General features: G+C 41.4%; 1 protein-coding gene across 9 annotated transcripts in view; it reads right to left on the bottom strand.

Annotated features, from left to right (window-relative positions):
• Window positions 1-20,671, bottom strand: part of LOC119953153 (zinc finger RNA-binding protein-like) — a 65,653-nt gene that overhangs the window by 13,133 nt on the left and 31,849 nt on the right. For 6 of the 9 annotated variants that reach the window (XM_038777064.1, XM_038777065.1, XM_038777067.1 and 3 more), the window contains 10 exons: window positions 20,267-20,390; window positions 17,803-18,039; window positions 16,870-17,117; window positions 15,205-15,387; window positions 12,099-12,330; window positions 10,624-10,805; window positions 7,994-8,113; window positions 4,876-5,021; window positions 3,728-3,869; window positions 2,377-2,567 (listed from right to left, as the gene is read on the bottom strand). In XM_038777064.1, coding sequence (XP_038632992.1) covers window positions 2,377-2,567; window positions 3,728-3,869; window positions 4,876-5,021; window positions 7,994-8,113; window positions 10,624-10,805; window positions 12,099-12,330; window positions 15,205-15,387; window positions 16,870-17,117; window positions 17,803-18,039; window positions 20,267-20,390 — 1,805 coding nt within the window. The remainder of the gene's footprint in view (window positions 1-2,376; window positions 2,568-3,727; window positions 3,870-4,875; window positions 5,022-7,993; window positions 8,114-10,623; window positions 10,806-12,098; window positions 12,331-15,204; window positions 15,388-16,869; window positions 17,118-17,802; window positions 18,040-20,266; window positions 20,391-20,671) is intronic. The other 3 variants (XM_038777066.1, XM_038777068.1, XM_038777071.1) reach the window with 1 other exon arrangement.

The following is a 20,671-nucleotide window of genomic DNA, read 5'->3' as shown; positions in this document are numbered from 1 at the left end:
TGAATTAGAATACGATTGAAGAGACTGTTCGATATTAATCTAATAGTCCACCTGAACTTTACATACCAGTATATCAAATCAAATTGGTCTACACAACTTTAATGATCACTTGAATGAGGTACTGAAGGGTTATGCTTTTGTGTGGTGGTACTAGTAAAGTCTCGGGTGTGCATGCAATTTGCTAATCCAACAGGAGTGTATGCTAGATGTTTAGCCTCAGCACCATCACACTGAGTTTGCCAGGGGAGTGTAGAGGAGAAGATAAAGACCCAGTGAATTCCCAAGAAACATAGCAAGTAGAACAGTGTCTCTGTCTTGACCTTATACTCACATTGCCAGGGTGGGACACAGATAGAATAGAGAAACTGAAATTGTTCTACTCAGAGCAGAGGTTAAGTGGTGACCGAATGAAGCATATACTGTATCGTGTTGTGGTAAAGTATGGAGAAAATACTTCCTAAAACAAGTGGGGATTAGTAACCAGAGGTGACTAGATTAAAATTTATTGTCAAAAGAAGAAATGGTGGACGGTTTTCCAGGACGTGATGATGCTACACTATTTGAAAGGATGGCGGAATGAGGAATTTTTAAACGGGAATTTGGCAAGTACTTGAAGAGGACCAATTTGCAGGTTTACTGGAATGAGGCTAGTGTGGGAAAATTATTCTGTGCTGCTGCATTTCAATCCTTAACAGCAAATTGTACTGTGGTGAATTATTTTGTTTAAATTGATAGCTTGACTCAAAAGGTAATATGTTGCTTGGGTCAGGAGGTTGTGGATTTAAAAACCCATAATCTGGTGCATCACAGTGAAAGTGCTGCACTGTCATTAAGATATTAAGTGGAGAGTGCAAATGCTCATTCAGGTGGAAAAAGACTTCATGGCAGTAAGAAAAGGGACAGAAAAGCTCTCCTTGCAAAACTCGACCCTCAGCCAACATCAGTCGGCAGCAACCTTGCCTCAACCAGAAGCTTGTGGGCTCAAATCACACCCCAGAGACTCGAGTACAAGCTGATGCTTCGGTGCAGAACAAACCGAATGCTCCATTGTCAGAGATGTTGTCTTTCAGATGAGATGTTAAACCTAGATATTATCGGTTCACTCAGGAGGGGCATAAATTATCCCTTGGCACTATATTGAATAAGAGCAGAGGAGTGTGTCCCAGAGCTCTGGCCAATTGGTAGCTATCATAAACATCACAAAAATAAGGGCAGCACGGTGGTGCAGTGGGTTAGCCCTGCTGCCTCATGGCACCGAGGTCCCAGTTTCGATCCCAGCTCTGGGTCACTGTCCGTGTGGAGTTTGCACATTCGCCCCGTGTTTGCGTGGGTTTCACCCCCACAACCCAAATATGTGCAGGGTAGGTGGATTGGCCATGCTAAATTGCCCCTTAATTGGAAGAAATGAATTGGAGACTCTCAATTTATATAAAAAAAATCACAAAAGTATTTTTTTGGTCAACATCACATTGTTTTCTGTGGAAGCTCAGCATGTCCAAACTATCTGCCTTGCTTCAACATTACATGGCAGGGTGACAGTGGTTGGCACTGCTGCATCACAGTGCCAGGGACCCAGGTTCAGTTCCAACCTTGAGTAAATGTGTGCAGTTTGTACATTCTCCCCATGTCTGCGTGGGTTTCCTCCGGGTGCTCCAGTTTCTTCTCAGTCCAAAGACGTTCAGTTGGGTGGATTGGCCATGCTAAATTGCCCCACAAGTGTCCAAAAGATTAGGTGGGATTACTGGATTATAGGGTGGGGTCGGGAGCCGAGAAAAGGTGCTCTTTCAGAGGATTGGTGAAGACTTGACGGGCTGAATGGCCTCTTTCTGCACATTGGGATTCTATGATTTCAACAGTGGCTTCACTTCCTCCAGTATTTTATGATGTGGAGATGCCGGCGTTGGACTGGGGTGAGCACAGTAAGAAGTCTTACAACGCCAGGTTAAAGTCCAACAGGTTTGTTTCAAACACGAGCTTTCGGAGCACGGCACCTGAAGAAGGAGCCGTGCTCCGAAAGCTCGTGTTTGAAACAAACCTGTTGGACTTTAACCTGGTGTTGTAAGACTTCTTACTGTCCAGTATTTTAGAGTGACCCACGGTTGTGAAAGGTGCTATATAAATGCAAGTCTTTTACAAAAAATAGATTAGCTGGTTATTAATTTAATTGTTGCTGGTGGAACTTAGCAATAAGCAAAATGGACATCAGACTTGCTGTTAATAATTTTTGCAATTCAGTTCTGAAAAATTCATTTTGGCATTGTATAAATGCAAGTTCCTTCTGCAAGTTAAAATTCTACTAAAGTAAAAACCTTCATTCGGGCAATATCACAGGATGTCACTGCCCTGCTAGTTGGGCTACAGATGTGGGTTTCTTACCCTTTCTCCATATCGTCTCCATCTTTTTTAAGACCTTCTTGGTCAGAAATAACATCTGACACCAGTTTGAGAGCTCGCTCTGTTTGAGAGACGATCCTCTGCACGGCCTGTAATTCTTCTTCTGTGGGATAAATGCTAGCATGTTTTGTCATTATGTAGCGGTCGTCTGAGGAATCGGGGCGACGTGGAGGCTGAAACATTTAATACAATTGTTAATGTACAGCTATCCAGAGGCCACTCTCAGCACCTCCTGTAATAAGAAAAGGAATCAGTGTGGACATTTAAAACACTGCTGCAAAGCAGGCTGTAGCAACTTCTATTATCATTTCAGAATCAAATATGAATGATGAGCCCCTTACCCACTTTGGAAGCGGCGAGACAATGAGCCTGGGAAATAAACAGGAACTTCAGGTCTCTGCTCCAAAAGAGAGGATTTCTCTCAGCACCGGAGATATTACACTACAGCAAATATACATTTTCTCTTTACATTTGGGAAAAATATTATATGCAGCTTTCAGAAGCTGGTGCTGGCGAGCATCATATAATATTCCCCATTATCTACGCACATTAACCAAGACTTTATTCCAATTGCTTCTTCGCCCTCTTGAAGAATTATTTTTCCCTCATTACACCTACAAATCCAATTTTCCTCACAATCAAGATGTCGCAGCCCTGCTAGTTGGGCCACAGCTGTGGGTTTCTTACCCCTTCCAGGCTGCCCCGTGGCTGTGCACCTGCCGAGCGTAACATAGATACTATTCCCCATCCAACAGCCACAAACACTTTTCCAGTAGGCATCACTGGATTGAGATCTGGAGCAGGAACCCAGACCAATTGTGTCCTTCATGTTCAGCATAAAATCAAATCACTTCAGAACATGAAGGGAGAAAACACAACAAATGTAAGCTTACATGACTATTGATTTTGCAGCAGTCAGATTCTGCCGTTTAAGCACAACTAAAGCATTAATTCATTCATTGCGAATACACTACTGACTTAGGAGGGGTTTCCAGATATAATCATGAGCACCGGTTTTGGAGCTCTTTTTTGTTTACATTGTGAAAAATTGGGGATTATGAAATGAGCAAAAGGACAACATTCTAGCAGTGGTTTTGACAATATTTAACCAGCACTGATGAAAATCTAAATTTTCATCTGGTACATGACTTAATATTTACTGAATTAAGTGTTCAAAAGCTACAGAGGTAGCTTCTTATATCTCCAGTGCTGCTTTGGTGAGAGAAGGCAATTTGCAATTAAGATGATTCAAAGACACAATATAGTCTCAATTTTGACCCATTCAGGAGCTCCCTTTTGAACGGCTATGAAATGCCATGGGTTCAAAACATACCATGGGTGCAGGTGCTTGTGGCATGCCCAATCTTCCCATGAGCGGTGGCGGGTGCCAGTCTGGTGCTAACCTGCGACGCTGCTCTTCCCAATAAATATGTTCTTCCTCTACTCTCCTCCAATACATCTCCTCTTCATACCGCCTGCAAATGTGGAACAGAAGGCCTCAGAAATACTCATGTACCCTCTCATTGAACCTCTCCGAAATAGAGTATTTAACGTACAACAAACTACATTGACGTGCAGATACTTAGGAAGGTAAATGTGCCAGCCATTTTACACATCATTTTTCACAAACAGGCGAGAGACGAGTGATCAGTTAATCTAATTTTTGTGCTACTGATTGAAGAACCTGGGAGTACCCTTTTCTTTAAAAAAAAAAGTATTTAGCTCTTCCTGCCAATCATGACGGTCACAAAGCCCTATTTTTCTCAGTGCAAGCCTAAATGACCTTTCACTGCAGGTTCTTGAAATCATTTAGAAAACAAGGTTACATAAACGTGCAGATTGTACCAATATCTACAATACAAGTATCAGTAGATTTGAATGTGGAAGCAGCCTTTCATTAGCCTGTGAGCACTTCAAATTGCACAAAGCACAAAAGGAAAATGCAACCATTTTTGGATTCAAAAGGAAGATCGCAATATTCAGCATGTGGAGAAACATGCAGATAACAAAGTCCCAGTTCTGACCAGTGTCACCAAAGATTAAGGACTTTCACTGCTTTAGCAATTCCACCGACCACCTTAACCAGTAACAAGAGTTTTAATATTTTTGCTTAATTTGAGAAAACATTCCTATGTATTAGATTTTTCGGGCAGCACGGTGGCGCAGTGGTTAGCAATGCTGCCTCACGGCGCTGTGGTCCCAGGCTCGATCCCGGCCCTGGGTCACTGTTCCGTGTCGAGTTTGCACATTCTCCCAGTGTTTGCATGGGTTTCGCCCTCACAACCCAAAGATGTGCAGGGTAGGTGGATTGGCCACGCTAAATTGTCCCTTAATTGGAACTCAATTTATATAAAAAAAGATGACTGGATTTTTGATTCATTAAATTCTAGCGGCTGTGAAGAAACATGACTGACAAGGTGATTCCAGCAACTCATGGAATAATGTCATTTTGGACGTCTTCATTCAAAATGCCATGTTAACCTCATTTCCATTCGCCAGCGCTCCTCCTCTTCTCTCCTCCTCCAGTACTCCTCCTTTTGCATTTGTTTTCTCATCTTTTCCTCATGGATTTTCCTGGCTCGGATACTTGGTTTTATTTCAACCTGAAGATCTGGATTCACTTTTTTCTTTTAAATAAAGAGAGAGAGCATAGGCATTACTGCAACATGTAAAAAATTTGAGCATTGCTGAAAGAAAACAAATACATGCTGTCGAAGCTTTTCATCTTGCACTCACCAGACAGAATCAGAAGAACACCAAATCTCAAAGGAAATAACATTACAAGAGTCAGGTTCTGCACTACCAAGTGACTATTAATAATAAAAATTGATTTTGTTCAACTTCACTTGCTGGACTCAGCCAAATATTATTCAAGTTATTCGGGGCAGCAGGGTAGCATGGTGGTTAGCATAAATGCTTCACAGCTCCAGGGTCCCAGGTTCGATTCCCGGCTGGGTCACTGTCTGTGTGGAGTCTGCCCGTCCTCCCCCTGTGTGCGTGGGTTTCCTCCGGGTGCTCCGGTTTCCTCCCACAGTCCAAAGATGTGCGGGTTAGGTGGATTGGCCATGCTAAATTGCCCGTAGTGTCCTAATAAAAGTAAGGTTAAGGGGGGGGGGGGGTTGTTGGGTTACGGGTATAGGGTGGATACGTGGGTTGAGTAGGGTGATCATGGCTCGGCACAACATTGAGGGCCGAAGGGCCTGTTCTGTGCTGTACTGTTCTATGTTCTAAGTAAAAGAGGACTTTTTTAAAAAATTGCTCAGACATTAGAAATTAAGTACACAGAGTTTAAAGTTCAGAAGTCCACTGATTTTAAGGATCTCTTAACCAAAACTAATCGAAACCAATTCCTGACTGAGCCAGTATTTATTCCAATTAATTTTCCCCCATGCTTGAAATGGATAAAACTTTAAAATCCCCCAAATCCAACAGAAAATACCAACAGTCAGTGCCTGAAAGGAAAGAAAGACCCAGGTGCAGCTGCACAATTAACCTGCAATGCTCTTTCAGATGGCGATTTGACCTGCTTTGTGTTTCTCGCAGGTCAATTTTATTTTTGCACTTGGCTTGTGATTGAAAATACAAATGCAAAGGTTGTATGTTGTGAGAACCCAAATAAAACACATAATTGAACAAAGTCAAGATGAATATGTGACAGAATACAAATTTATTCACTCATCCAGACACGACCAGCATTTACCAAAGGTGCCGAATTGTTTCAAAAGAAAAGGTGGCAAGCTGTTTTCTTGAGCTCCTGCAACCTATGTTGTAAAGGCACACCCATAGCACTGTTACAAAGAGAGTCCGGGACTTGGGCCAGTGACAATGCAAGCCTCGTGATATACTTCAAAAACTGAATGGTTGAGACTCGTGGGTAACTTGGGAGTGGTAGTGTTCCCAATTGCTGGTTGCCCTTGTCCTCCTAGGAGGCAGAGGTCATGGGTTTGGGACTTGGTAATTATGCACTTTCACAACTTATGGGGAAAAGAGTGGTTTGTTCCAGCTTGGGAGAATTTGGAAAGATACTGAACGATCAGGAAGGTCAGAGTGGTTCTCGTGTCATCGCCTGCCAAAACCTAGCAAATGTTTAGATTGAAGTAAAGGACTTAAAAATCTGAACAAATAGACCTCAGGCAATGATGGATGAAGTAGATATGGGATTCCCAGCATGCTCCATGGCCTTATAGCTTGGATTAGTCTGATGAAAGAGAGAGAAAAAAATTGCCGGCACTTAATTAGAACTCTTTGTACTTAATCCTCAAGTACCATTAAGTATTCACCCAAAAATTATTTTATATACAGCCAACTAAGTAGTCATTGAACTTGCAGCTATAGGAGTGTTATTGAATAGATTAGATGTTTCAATCCCAGCAATGCTAGACTTGCTGTTTTCAATCCATGTGGCATTTCTAATATTAAAAATGATTTAGTGGTGGAGGAAACAGATTTAGGACCAGTAGTTGGATCCAGTTCCTTTACTTTTGACTCACTCAACCTGCAGAGCCAGATTTGTAGTCCATTTGGGTTTCAACACAAAATAACACCACGGCCTTTACGCACAGATGCACAACACTGACTCAGCACTGAAAGCTGCAGCAAGCTGCATCCAAAGGATCTGTGGAATTTGATGAGGAGGAATGCAGACACAATTCTTTCCATTAAATGTCTGTGGACAGTGTTTCCAGATCCATCCGGCGTTGGCACCATATCATGCCTGTTCACAACCATGTGACACCTTGCACATACACATTGCGGTGACCCATATTAACAAATTACTCATCTCATCTGTTTGCAAGACATGTGTGCCAGTCATAGGGAGAAATGAGGAAAGATTATCTGAACAACTTCAGAGTACATAAAGTAACTGCTTGAAACAGGTCAGAAACAAAATTGTGAGCTATACCTAACAGAAGAAAAATTACCAATTTAAACAAGTGATCATTATACCAGATTTTGCTCAGTCAAATAAAACATTACAGGCCCCTAATTACGTGGAAACGTTTTCACACTTGATCCACTTAGTTCTAATTGCTGCAGACTAATAATACAGATCCATCACTTCAAGCAATTGGAAATGTAAGTCACACAAGACAAAAAGTCTGCAGTATGGGTGATTGGGGATACTCAGCAGCTATGGCAACAAAGCAAAGTCAGTCAGAGAACGCACCATCATGGTCTTTGCACTCAAGGAGCAGCATCCCCACTGTACCCCAAATCAGAGGCTTTATCCATACCAAGATGAGTTTCTCTGATCTATTAGGTATCTATCACTCAGACCTGGAACACCACCCACTACTAACACTCCTCTCTGTAAAACAGGACATTACTTAACCAGCCACTTCAAACAAACCAGTAGAACCAGCACATTCCTCAACCTACCTATTCTTCAATGAAAATACAAGAGTTATCTGCAAACCAACAAACATCCTTGAGAAGTGGTGCATAAAGTAAATTAGACTCAATTGCGTCTTATATGGAACAGTGGAGCAATCACTAATGACCTATACACAATATTTACCAATGCCCTACACAGGATGATCCCAGCACAAGAACAAACTACAGTGCACTGCAGTTAAATATAAAACACCAAAGTCCTTACCTTGTACTGTAGCCTATGCCTACGACCTTTTAAATGCATGTCCTTTGCATTAGGATCATTAAAGCTACATTCACAAAGTTTACAATGAAATCTGATCACTTTTCCTTCATCATTCCGGACCTAAATGAAGTACAACAATAGAAACTGCATGAGCAAACAGGCAGATTAGCTTGGGATGGAGAGGCAAAACAAAAAAAAAAAACAGACAACGTCCCATGTCACAAAAATGCAACAGCAAAGTAACTAAGCAACCAAGCCAAAATAGTTTCATAACTCCCTACATTATTGGTTGCCACATTTTGCCCACTACTATCAAATTTCTAACCATTATAAATTCCCATATTCACAGCTATGGAGTGGAAACACCCATACAAACCCAATACTAGCTGTGCAATCAGACATCTGGGATCTCAAAATTCTCAATATAGTTTCTTAATATCTTCTTAAATTTGCCTTTTCCCCTTCCAACTGTAATTTCTAATATCCAAACTAAGCATTTAATTAAAATATTTTGTATAATATCAAAAAATTAGTTATTGCCTATCAAATTTAATTACTGAATTGTCTTTTAATGCCATCACTGAAGGCCAGCCTCTGCCAAAAGCCTGGACTTGATGCTGATAGTTTTGTTCCGATCGATAATACTATAAATCGAATTTGGATTGTGCAGTCGGCAAAATTTGAGGCATGATTACTGTTCAAGCAGCTGTAATTAGGAATGTTTTTTTTTCTTCAGCTTCCAGGAATAATATTTGAGGTGAGAGGTCAAGTTTCAAAGCGTTCGGAGTAAAATTCATTGCATCTTATTTTTTAAAAAATTTAGATTACATGCCTGTGTTTTAGAAATTGTCAGCAAATTTTCTTTTCAAAATTTTTCGATTTAAGCCAACTAGAACCCCATCTGCATTGTGACAGGTAGAAAGCATTAATTATTATAGCTTATATTTTTGAGTTCTAATAGCTATACTATTACACCTGTAAGGAAGAGGGATTCTGTGACAATTTAATTTGATTTTTTTTTTTTGAGTTGAAAACAAACTTGGTGGTGGTTGGGGTGTGTGTGTGTGTGTGTGTGTGTGTGTGTGTGTGTGTGTGTGTGTGGAGAAGAGAGATAGGCAACTAAGGGAGGGAGACTAGATGGCTTCTGGCCTCGCCCTTGGGGAAAGCTATTTAATGGAGGGTTAAGAGGTGGGTGACTAAAAAGGAAAAGAGAGGGGACAGAATTAAGGGATCGAGGGGGTGGGAAGAACAGCAGCAGCTAGTGAAGGTAAAGAAGGATAAGTGTAACATAATTGCACAAAGGAAAGCGCGGAGAGAGTGAAACAGAAAGGGCCACATTTTCCCTGCAACTCTCATCATCTAATAAAGGCTGGAGGTGCTGGCAGTTCTCTGCCCAGCCACACCGTCTTCCACATGAAAGGGAAGGCAGAAAACGAGATAAATAACGGCAACACAAAGTGATAGGCAACAGCGAAACTATACTACTGAACGTATCTGGTATGATACCACAGATCAGCTAGTAATAATGGTAACACCTGCATGCACTGTGAAATGCATCAATAAATTTGTATGCCCATATTTATAACTGATTATGCACACTTATCATGCAATCACTACTGTGCTACTCATTTTGGAAGGGTTAACTTTCAGTGCAAGTCTACATACATAACTAATTTACATTAGAATTGTGGACACAAGCAGTTATAATGGAAATGAAAAAAGGACAGAAGGTATGCTATTAAAATGACGACTGAACTGCATCTGCTCATCCTGGATCAAATATTCTCCAGCTTCCAAACCCACTCTACCCGAAAGCGATACAGGATCTTAATTCTCCCTTCTACAAGGTTTACGATACAAAGGAGAAACTCGAGGCATTCTGAGCCCTCTCCTATGAAGGTACCAGCTCTAAGCGAGAAATGTTTCCAACCAGACGGCTCTTCAATTGCAGGTATTGACTACGAGCAATATTCAATTTGGATGGGAAAACCTCCTCCTGCTCCCCTGAACCAATTGATTCTTTATTCCAAATCAGTGACGGCATAAAATCACTTAGGATTGCAACAAGAGGAATTTTCCTCATTCACCGGGTCGTGATTCATTGGAATCATCCATCTCAAAGGGTTGCGAGTGCTCCACCATTGAGTACGTTTAAGGCTGAGAGATACAAACTTTTGGTCTGTCAGGCAATCAAGGAGTTTGGGGAGTGGTGAGAAAGGAGTTGAGGCAGATGATCAGCCATGATCACACGGATTCCAATTTCTTATGTTATGCACTGCAGGAGCTGCTGTACTTAATGAGAGGATAAGCTGCCCAAGATTCTCCTCATTGCTATGAGAATAATTATCAACTTAGCAGGACATGAATAAAACTTGCAGTAGTAACGAGGAGCATATTTCAGAAAATGCTGGTTGAAAGAAATTAATTTTGGGTCGGCAAGAGAGTAGGAAGAAGGGAAAGGTTGTTTATGTAAAAGTTCTCCCCAAACTCACCTTCCCTTCACAAAATTATTCTAACAGTCGGTAAAAGCTTTCAGTTCTTAAAATAAAAGTTATCTTTAGGAACGCCATACTTCCCTCCCCTGGAGTGGAATCAATAAATTATTTTTGCACACATTTTGACATAGCTACCTCTTCTACATAATCGTGGCCTACAGGCTGGACATCGTTTTGAAGCTGCGCTGGGATAGTGGAAGCTGGCACTGGTGCTGCGATCTGCTCAGGCTTGAATTCCTGCATCTGGGGCTCTGGCTTAGCATTTGGGGCTTTAACTTCTTCCATTTTGTTTCCCATCGTCTGTAATTTGTTTCCTCCTTTGAATGCAGAAGAGAAGTTTTTGAATTTCTTCAAACAGTAGCTAGGTTGCAGTGCGTATTTGCGACAAGGCAAACTACATGCAATTACCGGACCAGTACACCTCGTTTGGCAATTACAGATGAATCACACACTGAAGCCTAGAACTTTGCAATCGGTGCAAAGCCTTCCACAAGGATGTATTTGAACTACAAATGCAGTATTGGTACAAACAAATCAAATCCAGAGTCATGGCCCAACCTGGTTCCAGAGTGGAGTGAAAACACTTGCACTCCAGACACCAAGTTGGACTGAGACTCCAGTGCAAAACCTGTTTGGACCGATATGACTGTATTCCAGGAGTCTCCTTTATTCCCCTGCCACATGATGCACATTACAAACAATTTGCTTAAATGTTGCAGTTCATGTTGGAGATGGTCAGCTGATTTAACAGTATTCTGTTATGACCATGGAACTCAACATCAAGTCCAAATCAGTAGCCTCTTTCCACAAAGGCCAATCAAACAGATAGGGCTAAAAACTTCTCACCTAACAAAGAGCAAATAAATGTCAGATTCAATCTGGATTGACCTGCAGCAAGACACACACAGTGCTTCAACTTCCACTTTCTCACACAAACCATGTGCAGCAGTAACATTTTCAATGTTCTAGTTGATACAGCCACTTATTAAATGACATGATTATACTGAGCCAATAACTGAAGACTGCATTCTTTTTCTCAGGTGAGCACTGTACCTAGGAAGAAAGTTTGAATCGGATGCAAAATGTTAATATTTTATCACAGACTCCTATCCACAAAACATAACTGTGTACTTGCATACAGAATTAAGCATGAAAAATAATTACAAAAATATGTTAGATGGATAACATCCCTCTCCCTCCCTCATTTGGTCACTCATTCAAGCATACGGGCTGCTTCTAATGAACTGCACAAGGTAGTCAAAACAGTGAGTTGACAGAAAGGCACCATCAGCAGAGCAACATCTGACGTCCATATAAATGGGAGTTTCGAACAGCGATCCACTGAAGGGTGACAAGGACCAGCAATTAGGATGATTGCTTCACCTTCCACAGTCTTAACTACCTTGAAGATCAGCTCTACAACTGGAGATTGAACCAGAGAATTTCCTGGTTGCATAGCTCTGCACCACAGTATAATTACAGACTGAGCTACAAAGAGAGCTACGTACAAAGTAATGAACTAATGAGTAATGAACTGAATCTTCACAGGGAAAACGGTCCACAGAGGACAGGACAATAAGAGATTTGGTAGTTTCAAATCTTTAACATACCAACAAATGTTATTTTGGGTGTTACAGGTTTCTTCACTGTTATGGTAGGTGGCTTGCTTGTATTATTAGTAAAGGCAGCAGCTGGCTTGGAAGGCATCTGGATGGCTGCTGGTACAGTCGCTGTGGTTGTGGCACTGCTCACCATCTTATTTACTGTAGCTGATGTTGAATTCACGACAACTGGCTCTGTAGAGGGAATTGGCTTACCCAATTTGGTGTGCAATTTAACAACCTGCAGAAACAAACACTGATTAAAATAAAATTAACCCCAAACACGAACTAAGAATATTGAAATCAGTTCTAAACAACACTTCAGCAGTTCATATACAACAATGTATATGGTTGTCAATCACTTAGGTGTGCTCTGCCTGAAGGCAAGCCCTTGGTTCATGGTCTGCTACTGCTTCATCCCAAGCTGTTTACTTGGCAGTTGTCAGCGGTGAGTCGATGTTGCCAAGCACAGCAGACATTGACACAGATTCCCTCAGCAATTTATTTCAACGTTAGTTAAGAACATGAGCTAGACAGTGGGAGAAACCATTTTTAATAAACATTTTATTGAGTTATCAAATATAAACAGTACTCTACACAGACAAAAATATACATCGAATACGATTTTCATTTAAAAAAAAGAAACGAAATAACCAAACCAAAAGTAGGAAGACAGTTAACAAATGCATTGGAACAAGGAGCCCCTATTACTAAACTACACCCCCCACTAACTCATGCCCCATGCCCAGATCTTTAAAGAAAGAAATGAATGGTCACCATTTCTGGTAGAACTCTACCGGGGAAAACGGCAGCAGGACACCAATTATCATAGAATTTACAGTGCAGGAGGCCATTCAGCCCATCGGGTACACACCGTTTCTTGGAAATAGCACCCTAACCAAGCCCACACCTCCACCCCACCCCCATAACCCAGAAACCCCACCCAACATTAAGGGCAATTTTGGACACGAAGGACAATTCAGCATAGCCAATCCACCTAACCTGCACATCTTTGGACTGTGGGAGGAAACCGGAGCACCCGGAGTAAACCCACGCACACATGGGGAGAACGTGCAGACTCCACACAGACAGTGGCCCAAGCCGGAATCAAACCTGGGACCCTGGAGCTGTGAAACAATTATGCTAACCACTATGCTACCTTTCTGCGCTATTTTCTTTGATGTGTAGGGAGGAGGCTGCGGCACAAGCCATTGCCTCCAATCTACTCCAGTTCGACTTCTGGTCACTTAGCCACTGTAGAATATTCTATATGTTGGCAGCCCAGTAATAAAACAGGAGACTTGGGAGGGTTAAGCCTCCCGATCCTCTCTCTGAAGCAGAGCACTGCGGACTCTGGGACTCTTACCTGCCCATATAAATGGCAATATTAATTTGTTAACTGGTTTAAAAAAATCCTTTGGGTAATAAAATGGGGATAGATTGAAATAAGAATAAAAACCTTGGTAGTACATTCATTTTTATAGTCTGGATCCTTCCCGCTAGAGTCAGAGGGAGATTATTTCACCTCTGTAGATCCATTTTAATCTTGCCAAAGAGACTTGAAAAAGTTCAGTTTGTGGAGTGCGGCCTAGTTACGGGCCACGTGGAGCCCCAGATATCTGAAATTAAGAGGGCGAGGCGCAAAACAGCATCGAACCTAGCTGAGCCCCTCTGGCTGTCAGGTTCAATGGAAAACACTCACTTTTGTCCACATTTAATTTATAGCCTGAAAACGTCCCTAATCTCGTGAATATCTTCATGACATTTTCTATTGAGGAGATTGGATTCTTAAATAAAGCGTAGGCCACCTGCGTATAGCGAGACCCGGTGTTCCTCTTCTTCCTGGTGTATTCCACCCTTCCGATGACCTCAATACTATTGCCAGAGGTTCAATGGCCATTACAAAGAGCAATGGAAAAAGGGGACAGCCCTGCCAAGCGGAAAGTATTCAGCCAAAGTCATATTTGAGCGCATATTGATTTTCGGAGCGTTGTACATTAGACAAACCCAGGAGTTAAATTTAGGACCAAATCCGAATCTATCCAAGATCTCAGAAGGGTAGTTAGTTCCACTCCACCCTATCCAATGCTTTTTTGGCATCCAAAGATACTATAACTTCAGGACCCCGAGCAGATGGAGGGAAAATTACCCTCTCCTATTTTAAGCCTCACTTTGAACCAAGTTTCAGCCACTCTTCCTAGTATTGCCTTTGCTTTCACATTCATCTTCTTTTAATGCTTCTGTAAAACGTGGTGGTGGACTTTTCTACATTAAAATATACCGTACAAGTTGCTTTTAAAACACTCAATATTTCTTACCTCCCTCTTCCATTAAAATGCTGGTCTCCAGTTTATTTAAGGTTCATACAAGTGGACAACAAACACATCGAGAGACTTCATTGGGAAGTGTAGAGGTGAAGTCGCGGCATCAGAGGGAGTGCACAAATCTAACCGACACTTTAAACACCACATGCAGCAGAGCCGACAAATCATCCATTTCAGAACCCAGCAAACCAGAGCGAAAGCAAGTTATCCTGAAGCCTGGTGGACTACCCAAGAGCGAAATGCCCAGGTAGCATATCTGAAAGAGGGAACTAGCTGTGTGGGCAGCAACAGAGGCAGAGACAGACCCCTGAAGCAGTTCCACGAGACACTACTCAGCACTACAGCCTTGAACAAAAGATTGAGGAGCATGGTTACAACTTTTATCTCAGTGGTTGATTTCCTGATTCAATATTTGTTGCTTTAAAAAAAAGTATTTCCTTTCTAACTGCCATGTGCTATTAGAGAGCGCTGGTCGGGTGGGGTCTCACACACCTAGAAAACATACTGCACCAATCAGCTCTAATTGCATCCATGGACATTGTAGGCCTTAGTCTGGAAGGGTAAGCAGACCGTTATCTGGTAACTCGCTGGTGGTTAATAAATTTTACTATTACTGCGGAAAAAGGAAAAATGCTGAAATTACACAATGTTCGCTCGCACCTAAAGAAAACAACATTGGTTTACAGCCTTTATCAAATCTGTAGTCCAGAAATGTTAATCCATTCTTTTAGATGTGAAAAACACGCCAGGCACTTTCAGCATTTTCTGTACTTATATCATCTTCTCAGTACCTTTTGGTGCTTGGCACCTCGGATATGTGCAGCATAGGCATCTGCACCTGTACAGGATACATCACAGAGCTCACATCGCAGTTGGCCCTGGGCTCCACGTGGCCCACTGGTAGTCTGACTTCCACCTTTTAAAGCTGCTTCTTTCTTCTTGTGCTTCTGGCCTTCCAAATGTTCCCTGTAAGTCTTTTTTTGGGGGGGGGGGGGGGGGGGGGGGGGGAGAGATAGAAGAGAGAGAGAGAGAGAGAGAGAGAGAGAGAGAGAGAGAGAGAGAGAGAGAGAGAGAGAGAGAGAGAATGCAGTCATGGTTGGGAGAAAGCAGTATAGATACACATTACAATATAGTTTGGAGTGATGAAACTGGGTATACCAATTTATTCTTTTGCACAATGACATAATGCGTCAATCTCCAAATAAACAATGTATAACCATTTAATTAATTTAATCATGGAAGCAGTATTGTACTGATTGATCCATTAACAACCCGTTAAATGCAAAACCTGTAGGAATGTAGCGTTTCAAAAAATGCAAATTGTTTCTTCCATCTTGGTGCACCCTTGATCTGATCAAATCCATTTGTTCAATACTACAGCACAATAGTTGTCAGTAAGAGACAGACCATCAGCTGTTAAATGTATGAACATGACACATTTCAAAAGAATGAAAGATTCAAAAGGGGTAAAAGGGCTCAGCAGATACAGCAATTCCCTTTATCAACAGCATATTGTGGCTGTAGTGCTACCTATAGAATGCACAGATCAACTGGCAAAGGCTTCTTAGTAATATCTACCAAACGCATGACCTTGAACCCTGAGAAAGTCATAGCAACAGATGTAAGGGAACACTTGCATCTCCAAGTTCCCTGCTATTTGCACTCATCCTGGATTGTGACATATTACCACATCGAACTCCCTATCCAACAACATTTTGGGAGTACTACTCCATAATAACTACAGCAGTCCCAGAGAAACGCCCACTATCCCCTTCTCAAGGCAACTTGAATTAAACAATAAAAGTCCATTTTGCCTGCAACCCCCAAATCCTGGTAATGTGGTACGGAGCTATATGGATTACGATGGTAATGCTCTGAAACAGTGCTCAACCGAGGCACAATAAGGATCTTATCTTGGCTTTGGAGTCTCTTGGCAACTTTGTTAAGTCAGGGAAGCGAGGAACCAGGGGAATTAAAGTAAGCCCAGATCTTAATTTCATCATCGGAATCGGCTGTGGTCTTCTGTGATTTCTTTACAGAAATAGGTTGCATCTAAGACGAGGTAATTACAATCTTATGCCAACGTGTGGTAGCATTTTCACAAGAGGAAACTCTGGTGTGGAGAACAGATTTTCCTTTTGTACACTATCAGACCCTAGCATGGGGTTGCTCACTGGATTACCTAAACTACCAGATTTGTTTTATGGATCACCTAAATTTAAAGTGTGATGCGCAACGGTGTCATCTGCAAGGCTTTTTATGTGGGTAGATAAGGCGGTACAAGAACACTCAGCAAGAACCAACATTGTTAAAATACAGATGCACAAATCTGAGAAAATCTGGCCACTATTCCTTAGAAAACCTAAACCATATACCTTGGATTAAAGAGACCCATTATTTATTGGCAAATTGAAATAGTTATGCAAGCAACATACACTTTTATCTCACCCAGTTACCTGTGGGCCAGCACAGCTAATTTTACAGACATCACAATAATGTAGCTGTGGCTGTTTAGGCGGTGGCTTCGGTTTTTGCTGTTTGTTCTGGAAGGCGGGTTTTTTGATGAAAGTGCTTCCTGTATTGGTACTAGTGCCTGTGCCAGTCCCAGTGCTCGTCCAAGTGGTGGCAGAGGGTTTCTGTGGTTGCTGATAGTATGAAGTAGCAGCAGAATACACAGCAGCTTCATATCCAGAGTAACTTGACCCTAATAAAACACAGAATTCTAATTACCACCAGTTTAAAAATGTGAATATTCGGCACCATGTTTTAATCATCATCCTTATTCAGTAACCAAACAACAGTTTTTAAATATTGAAAAATTGCCACGGTTAATGTTAATTTTAATTTCCTCACAAAAGAGCAGCAAGATATTCTACTTTACAGTCTGGACACAAGGCGAAAGCTGGCAAATTGGAGGATGCAGAAAGCACTGACTAAAACCAATGACAAAATCTGGTGTGTGGCGCTATGCTACTTTGTTAATTAATCTTCACACAGAAAAAGATGCAACACCAACATACTGCTCTGAAACGTCCTGGCTCTTTTTGAAGAGGCATTTGGGCCCTCTAAGAAAGTAGCAGAACATATAAAATAACCTCAACTTAAGAAACAAAGTATACAAAATTCGAAACCGGCTGGGGGGGGGGGGGGGGGGGGGGGGGGGGGGGCAGGCAGAGACAGGTGCAAAAGGAAGCATAAAGAGAGAACTCAAATGAATAATATACACAGGACAGTATGTAAAGAGTTAAGGGGAATAAAGCGGAAGAGAAAAACATGGTCATATAGAAATGGCATACTAATTTTAATCAAACATTCTCAACCACACAGGCACATGAATTGTAATACCAAAACAATAATGAATAAGTATTTTAAAAAGGGAGACTGCTTACCTGAATAACTAACTGGTGTAGTATTGTAGGAGGGTGTCTGTGTGTAAGATACAGCAGCTGTGGCCACCGCTGCAGTAGGCTGGGCAGTCGGTTGCACTGTCGTTACCACTGGATACACTGTAAAGCTGGTGGTAACTGGGATTGGAGTGGGTGCTGGCTTTATCGCAGTAACTTGCCTCGATTGTTGTGTTTGTGTGTATGGTGTTCCAGACTGGCTGAAACTGGTTTTAGGAGCTACTAAAAAACAAATAAAGGCCAAGTGTTATCTGACTTGATTGTACCTAGACATACTGGAGAAATTCAAACCTCACCTTTGACATTTAGTGTGTCTGACAGGATAGCTTAAATTATGATTTCTTGTACACAGGCAAACTACTGCACAAGCTGAAAATCTGAAATAAAAACAAAACTTTCTGGAAATACTCAGATCAGGCAGCATCTGTGGAGGGGATCAGAGTTAATATTTCAGGTCAATGACTTTTCTCTCCACAGATGCTGCTTGACCTGCTGAATATTTCCAGTTTTATTGTGCTTTTTATAAATACACATACATATACACACACACACACACCTGAAAAAAAAGTCTTCCAAATTTTCTACCATCAAACGTAAACTAGAATATGCAAATACTGTTCACACATTCAGCAAGAGCACCAATTTTCATAGGAATTGCTCACTTTCACTATTTAAAAAAAATAAATTTAGAGTATCCAATTTTCTTTTCCAATTAAAGGGCAATTTAGTGTGGCCAATCCACCTATCCTGCACATTTTTGGGTTGTAGGCGTGACAGTGACCCGGGATCTAACCCGGGTCCTCAACGCTGTAGGCAGCAGTGCTAACCACTGAACCACCCACTCACTTTCACTAGTATGGGTTTTCCACATCCTAAGAAAAAATTCTATTGCAGATTTCCCATGGCATCATTGTTGTCTCTGGTCTTGTATGATGTGCAGCTGTTTGGCTGACCTATCCCTTTAAGATCAGAGATCTAAATAGGCAATGCCATGCAAGTAGTTGCTTGGAAACAAGGGAACAGGAGTCGAATCCTGTAGTCTGTTCCACTACTCAAATTAGTCATCTAATAATCTAACTCAACTGTGTTTGATCCATATCATTAGATGTCCTTGCCAAATAAAAGTCCAGCAACCTCCGTTTCAGAAATCCCCATTATCGTAACACCCACAGCCTTCTGAAGGAAAGTGAGGAGTTCCAGATCTCCAAGACTGAGGAAAGGTACATCTCACTTCACTTTGAAGAGCCCCCATTTTATTATGGCCCCTTGTTTTGGATTTGTCTGCCAGTACAATACTTTCCCTATAAAATCCATTCAGCATTTTCAACAAGCAATGCAGATCAGCACCCTTAACCTTCTTCAAAAGAAATATTAACCAAATTTATGCAACTGGCCTCCTAATTCATTCCTTTAAGTTCAGCTAACATTTATGGGAACCTGTACTATAATCCCACCAGACACCTGCACAGCAGAGGGAACATGGCTTTTAGTGGTCTGTGCACATGGACAATCCCTTTCCTCCTCATGCCTCACTGTAAAGGAAATGTTCTGATTTGCACTTTCAATTCTAAAATGGATTCAAAGTTGGCAACTACAAACAAGTTTAAGATGCAGGTCAGATTAGCTATTTAAAAATATTTTAAAAAGCTAATCTGACCTGCATCTTGAACTTCTTTGTAGTTGTCTACTATGAATCCATTTTAGAATCTAAAGTGCAAATCAGAGCAAATTAAATAATTTTCAACTCTGAAGCATGAGCAGAAGTCCATAAATCGTCCATAAGATTAGCCATTTAAGTCAGAGAAGATGCTGTTTTAAACGATTGGGATATTTTACCTTCTGCCCAATATATGTACCCTCTTGAAAGGTTGTAATATCCAATCACTATTATTTGCTATTACTTTTGATTGTTTTCTGCTTCTGCAGCCTTTATCATTTCTTCAGAATTTCTTCTGGCAGGTTAAGCATTTGCATGGATTTTCACAACACACAAAATTCAGAAAAATTAAGGCTCAACAAAATCTTCTATTTTGTTTCTCTCCATCAAGTCACAGCTCTTGTTGAGGCAAGGTTCCACAGTACCCAGCATCTCATTTAAGAGGCCACTCTTCATGCTGCACCTAGAAAGTGATAGTCACAGGCTTTGATCGTGTCCAAACCCTATATTGTCCTCATCTAATGGTTATATTGAACACTTTTCACGAGAAATCACTGGAAAATGATCCGTACAGGAATCTTGGCTTCCTCTCTGGTCTGGGAAAAATAAGTCTCTATCACCAGCCTGCTGAGATCAACTAACTCAGCACAGGCCAAGACTAAACGTGGAATCTTTCCAAGCTGTGTGGCTCAGCTACTCCCTGATTTAGCCAGCTAAGCAAATGCGAAGCCAAGTTCCGTCCTATTAGTCAACCTTCAATGTAAACATAAATCCAGAAAACATTTCACTCACTTGTCTGGTAGTAGGAATCTGTAGCTGTGTGCTGAGGTTGAGCAGCAGCGGAGACAGGTTGCTGATAGTACTGTTTATCGTAACTTGGTGCTGTTGCTGTTGAACGTGCATAACTGTAATTGTCCTACATTCCAGACAAGGAAAATACATGAATGACTGCAACACAAAACTGCTGGAATATTACACAAAGCTACCCTCCACCAAAAAGTAGTATCCTACTAGTCATCAGGAGCTGTTGCCTTCTTGAGGATACCATTAACACTTGACACTAATTTCAATACGTCCGATATGCTCGATAAGCGTACGGCACATGCACATATATTCAATCAGTAACCCACTGTTGACAGGGTTATGCGCTATGGTTCTCAGTAGGATTGATAACTTATAGCACAGCTCTAACCTGTG

Source organism: Scyliorhinus canicula, chromosome 18 (genome assembly GCF_902713615.1).
Source record: "Scyliorhinus canicula chromosome 18, sScyCan1.1, whole genome shotgun sequence".
Taxonomy (NCBI): Eukaryota; Metazoa; Chordata; class Chondrichthyes; order Carcharhiniformes; family Scyliorhinidae; genus Scyliorhinus; species Scyliorhinus canicula.
The sequence above is the reverse complement of the archived record's forward strand: the minus strand, read 5'-3'. Positions and strand labels throughout refer to the sequence as shown.